This window comes from Telopea speciosissima, chromosome 2 (assembly GCF_018873765.1).
Source record: "Telopea speciosissima isolate NSW1024214 ecotype Mountain lineage chromosome 2, Tspe_v1, whole genome shotgun sequence".
Taxonomy (NCBI): Eukaryota; Viridiplantae; Streptophyta; class Magnoliopsida; order Proteales; family Proteaceae; genus Telopea; species Telopea speciosissima.
The window spans coordinates 27,533,484-27,539,483 of NC_057917.1; the positions used below are offsets into that span (position 1 = coordinate 27,533,484).

Sequence of the window (6,000 nt, forward strand, 5' to 3'; positions counted from 1 at the left end):
TCTGAAATCCCACCTTCGGCATTGCCATCAACAGGAAGTCAGGGAGTACCTACACCAGCACAGATCAGGGTTATAATTCTACCATCATCGAAACCGAAATCGACTCCTCTCTTGCAAGTCCCACTCAATCTCGTAGTGAACGTAGGGTGGTGCTATACCCCATCGTTGAGAAGTGTGAGTAGAGGCACATTTCTTTGCAATAAGGTCAGCCACTGTGTTTGCCTCCCTGTAGTTATGAGTGATTTCCCACCTGATGCCTTGGAGATAATTTGCCATGCCTAGCCAAGCCTGTTTGAATTTCCAGGGGATGTTCCCATTTTTTATAGCAGCCACGACTATCTCTGCATCACATTCAATCCACAGTCGTCTAACATGCATGTCACATGCCATCTGCACACCAATAAAGAAAGCCGTAAACTCTGCAGTGTGGTTTGTAGCAATTCCCAGGTATTCGGCATAGCTTCCCTCAGGCTGACCTTGGGAATTTCTAAAAATTCCTGCAGCACTGGAATGACCCGGGTTCCCCAATGAGCATCCATCAATATTCAGCTTCACCCAATCAAAGCTCGGCTTTTTCCACAATACTTCAATGATTTCATTGGCCTGTGCCTATAGGAATGCAGCACCAATATCATGTGCATTAGCAGGTCCTGTACGGATTTGATGGCGCATTTCATAAAGGACGAAGCATCTCTAAGATCTGATTTGACACAACGCAAAATGGTCATTGAAGTCTTCCCCTGCCCCTGAAATCGCCTCTGGTTTCTTTCGTTCAAGATTTGATAAGGAATCAAAATTAACCCCACCATCCATACCTACGGTAGAGGGGCGCATGTGGCCTTGTCCTTCCACCATGTGAGTAAGTCTGCTAGTGAGCTCACCATCGGCCATGCCTTCTAAAAAATTGTAAGAAATCCTTGCCATATCTTCAGCGAGAGAGAGCATTCAAAGAAAAGATGTTGTTGGGACTCAAAGGCTTTCAAACACAAGTTGCAGTGAGAAACGAAAGGCACTCCCCGTTAAACCACCTTATCCTCAGTAGGCAATTTTCCTTGGAAAAAGCGCCATCCAAACAATGAATGGCGGGGCTGCAAGAAACATGCCCAAACCACTACATGCCAAGGGGGGTGATCCGCTGTTCTACGAAGTCCTTCCCACGCAATTTGTACTGTGAAATTATCCTGTTGAGATAGGGTCCATACCCTTTCATTACTCACCTGGATCGAAGGTAGGGTAATCTTCGCTGCATCATTGAAGATATGCCGCAAGGCAGGCGAATCAACTTGGGGAAAGGTCCAAGTGGCATTATTTATGAAACAAGCTAAAGGCGAGTGCAGCCTTTTCATCCACGGAGCATCAATCCCTGCTCTAGCTGCAACCGAGCTGACATCAATCCACTAGTCATGCTAGAAATCTATTTGCATCCCGTTGCCAACTATCTATGACTCATGATCAGAAACAAAGGCCCAAATCTTCTTAATCCCCAACCAGATTGAGGAAGGTAAGTTAAAATGCTGTTTCAAAACACCCTTTGAAGTGAACCGTGCACGAAGGAAAGTGAACATAGGACTACTGTCCGACTTGAGCTCCAACACAACTTGTAAAGCAGGGCCTTATTCACATCCCTTAGCTTCCTGATGCCAAGACCCCCCTCATCCCTGGGTTTACAAGTTGCCTCCCATTTAACAATGATTCCCCTAGCAACATCAGGGTCTACACTCCATATGAAGTTGTGCGTCCACTTTTCCATTGAAGTTATTAGCGAAGTAGGCCCCCAATAAATAGAGAAGATGTGGATTGGCATACTTGAAATCACAGATCTTACTAACTGGACTCTCCCTGCCATAGAGATTAACCTTCCTTTCCAACTTGCTAACCTGGTTTTGAATTTATCCATCAAAGCCATAATAGCATCTTTTTTTACCCTGCCCTTGAAGATGTCAATTCCCAAATATCTGGTAGGGAAGCTACTATCAGAAAACCCAATAATGTCCCTTATCCTTGCTTTTCTGGCAGCACTCACATTGCAGAGAAACATCTTGCTCTTTTGAACATTTATGCATTGCCCTGAATATTTTTAGTACTTCCCCAAGAAGGCTTTTAGGCAGCGAACAGAACGTATGTCTGCTTTAACAAATAGAAACACATCAGCTGCAAACAAGAGATGGATTGGAACAGCCACACCTCTAGGTCCTGATAGGGGGTGATCTTGTGGCTGGACTGTAACTCTGCAAAACCCCTACACAGGACTTCTACAATAATAAAAAGAAGGGGCGCCAGGGGGTCACCTTGTCGTAGTCCTCTTTCTACACCAAAGAAACCAATTGGTCCTCCATTAAGGAGTATTGAGAGCCAAGCCGAAGAAAGTAGCTGATAAATCATGTTGACCCATTTGTTATTGAATCCGAACTTTCTCATCACATTGAACATAAAGTCCCATTCCATAGAGTCATAAGCTTTTTGAATATCCAGCTTAAGGCCCATCCCTCCACCATAAGATTTCATATGTAGAATATTTGTCAGCTCAGAAGCCACACAAATGTTGGAAAAAATGACTTTCCCCTTTTGGAAAGCACCTTGTTCCTCTGAAATCAACCTCGGAAGAAAGCCAGACAAGCGGGTCGCAAGGATTTTGGGAATCAGCTTATATAGAAAATTGCCAACACAGATAGGCCGAAACTTATCCAGGGTAAGTGCTTCTTCAACTTTTGGGATTAGCATGATGAAATTATTATTAATCCCCTTGGTAATGATGCCATCAACAAAAAATCGTGAGACAGCCCGACATACATCACTCTCAATAATCTCCCAACAGGATCTGTAAAATGCCCCTGGAAACCCATCCAGACCAGGCGCACTATCTGGATCCAAGTCAAAGGTTGTGGCTTTTATCTCCTCCCTGCTTGGTACAGCCGTAAGAAAAATATTGTCATTCGCAGAAATTATTGACGGAATGCAAGATAGGATATCCAGCCATGCTTCAGTAGTCACTCTCTTATGAAAAGCTTCATAGTACTCTGTTACATAGGTGTTGATTTGGGGTCCATCATTGAGAACAGTCCCATCAGCCTTCTTTAACACCCGAACGAGGTTCTTAGAATGCCTGATCTTAGTAGCCAGGTGGAAGAATCTTGTGTTACGATCCCCACAAGTAAGAGCCTGAATTCTGGACTTTTTTTACCACAGCTTTTCTTGCAGTGTGATAGCCTTGATGTACTCCTATCTTGCTTGGAATTCGCACTGGATAAGATACTCTGTGGTTCCCACCGTCTCCATAATCTCCTGGGCATCCTCCAGTGCTGCTCTAGCTCGATCGACCTCAATATTTACATTGGGAAAGGCAGCTCTAGACCATCCTATAAGGGCCACTTTCAATCCTTTTAGCTTCTGAGTGACTACATAAAAAGGGGAGCCTGACACATATCCACCCCAGGACTGGCGCACCACAGCGGCAAAGTCCTTATGCTCTAGCTAGAAATGCTGTAACCCAAAAGGGCAATTGACAGGCTTGGGCACAGAGTCAGAAAAAATCATAATAGGGGAGTGATCAGACACAGACCTCAGAAGCACCCGCTGATAAGCATCATGGTAATGGTCCAGCCAGGCATGGTTACATAAACTTCTATCCAGGACAACAGATGCATTCCCTTGTTTTCTATTGTTGCTCCCTGTGAATCTATTTCCTTTAGACGGTAAAGGAAGGAGAGAAGTAGAGTCCAAAAAAGCCGCAAAATCCATTGCAACCCCTGTATGAAAAGCACCCGGTCCTCTTTTCTCAGACGCCAGTAGGGTTGCATTAAAGTCCCCTACCACAAGCCAAGGCAGTGATGAAATAGGCTGACTCGACAAATGCACCCAAAGATCCCTCCTTCGAGCACGTAGGCTGCTAGCATGCACAGCCAAAAGGAAGAATTTTTTGCTCCTCACCTCCATGAATATCGTGATTTGCTGATCAGAAGAGCTATAGACCACTGGCTTAGAGAATGAATTTCTCCAGATTATCCATAAGTTTGGATTCTTCCCCACTCTCTCATTGTGTATAAAATCCACACAGAAGCCCATTCGTTGAAAAAACAACTTAGGGAATTTAATAGGCATAACCATAGGCTCTTCAATACATACTACATTAGGGTTCTGAGTTTGCACTAGAATCTTCAATGCAGCCCTAGTACGGCTGTTCAATATGCCACGCAAATTCCAATAAACTATCTTCAATGACACTTACTGGATTTTGAAGCCCCTTTTGTGATACGTCTTGGCTGGTTCCGCACATTCTTAGGCTGCTTACCCGATCTAATGGTAACCGGTGTAAAGGTACCCAAAAGAGTTGCATCCACCTATCTAACTTCATCAAAAGCTGTTACAGTAAACGATGGATCTTGGCATGCCACCTGGCCTTCACAAGCAATTGACGAGATAGGGTTAACCTCCTGCAAACTCACCCCCTGTGGGTTGCCTTCCTGTGTACCAATTGGGCTTGGGCATCCCAAGACCACTTCAATGGTGCCCCCTGTCATTGGAACAGTATTTTATGAAATACAATTGTCCATGCAAGGAGCTGCCTCCAGACTATCATGCACAACCACAGTTGTCAAGCCGTTTCGGGCTTCCCCCATCAAAGGCAATGCTGCCACTTCCACCACAGCAGTCGGACCAAGTGGAGCTTCACCCACCATGGGTAAGGCTGTCTCTTCCAACGCTTCAAATGTAGCTCCAAGTGGCGCTGCAGGATAAATTTCCTAAACAGCATTAGGTAACGCCTCCCCTGTCGACAGAACCCCACTCACGTTTTCAACAGGCTCGTGCATGGGTGGGGTAGCACGCCTACGGCTCCTTCGTCCAGCTGTATGTGGAACACCTGCATTGTCATCAGCATACACAGTGCCTGGAACCGAAGGCTCAACCAGTGGTTCCTGAGAATGATTAGGGCAGGCATCAGCCCTATGTCCATACTTCTTACAAACATTGCATCTCGTGGGGGGGTCTTCAAACACCATCGGCTGCTTGAAAAGAAAAAGCTCTGCAGACCCCAACTATTCCCTCTCAACCAGTACCTCAGTAACGCTAGGCAGGGTTTCATCCAAATCGATACACACCCTTGCAAAGTGTCCATAAAAGGATTCTTTAGTCTTCCTATCAACCGCTACTGGCCGTCCCACTGCGTTGGTGATAGAGAGGAGGATATCATCGTGCCAATACTCCTAAGGAAGATTGGGGAGACGTATCCATGTCAACCGGTGGGTGATCTGCTGCGTATCCACGTTGAAGTCCGGGCACCAACGTTGGAAGTGGAGAAGTTGTCCCTTAATTCGGAAAGGGCCCCGACGCCACACCGTAGTCATATCTGCTTTAAGACTGAAGGTGAACAAGATAAACACTTTCCCTAGGGTTTTCAAATCAACAGAACCTGATAAAACCCAGGCCTCTCGTATGTGTTTGCGCACATCATTCATATTCAAGAAACAAAAATTCAGTCGACCAATCAGGGAGTATCTCAAGCGATCAATCTGTTCCTCATATGCGCCTTGAGGAATCTTGATTCTGGTCATGTTACCTTCCCGTACAGGTTGAGGCAAAGCATCCACATTCGGAAGAGGCTTCTTAGCACCCACAGCCGCTGCAAAAGAACAAGGAAGAACCCCCTGATCAATAGCTGTGGCCACTGGCCATGCAGAATCATCAATATCAGGTCCTTTGGCGCTGTCCGGTGGTTTCAAGGGTTCAAGTCCTACTGTCGTCGGCGAATTCCCACCCCCTTCATGAAAAACCCTAGGGGAAACCCTAGCCGCCACAGTCACTCTCTCTCCATAACTCATATTTTCCTCCAATTGGGGCCTAGCATCAGTCCTATAATGGATTCTTCAACTGTAAACTCTGCAAAAGATTATTGCCCAACTTTTTGTCATTCTTCTATTGTTCTCAAATAATATATCTAGTTACAACCTGTCCCAGATAATAATTTCAATTCAAGAATGAATGAAAGGTGTCCAACATCCCCAA

The 6,000-nt window shown here is 45.4% G+C and overlaps 1 protein-coding gene across 1 annotated transcript; it reads right to left on the bottom strand.

The window, feature by feature from the left end:
* Window positions 1-84: 84 nt before the first annotated feature.
* LOC122650603 lies at window positions 85-4,062 on the bottom strand. The gene is made up of 4 exons (XM_043844004.1): window positions 3,571-4,062; window positions 3,254-3,471; window positions 2,185-3,166; window positions 85-609 (listed from the first exon to the last, which is right to left on the bottom strand). Exons 1-4 carry the CDS (start codon window positions 4,060-4,062, stop codon window positions 85-87), a joined length of 2,217 nt encoding a protein of 738 aa, XP_043699939.1.
* Between the last annotated feature and the right edge of the window lie 1,938 nt (window positions 4,063-6,000).

Bases quoted from the DNA above. Each gene is read 5' to 3' on its own strand.
- LOC122650603 (XM_043844004.1), bottom strand. From the start codon at position 4,062: ATGGGCTTCTGTGTGGATTTTATACACAATGAGAGAGTGGGGAAGAAT. The intron at 3,167-3,253 runs GTATCTTATCCA...AAAAAAGTCCAG, and splicing joins GAGACGGTGGGAACCACAGA to AATTCAGGCTCTTACTTGTG. The intron at 610-2,184 runs GTGTGGCTGTTC...GCATTCCTATAG, and splicing joins CCCCCTATCAGGACCTAGAG to GCACAGGCCAATGAAATCAT.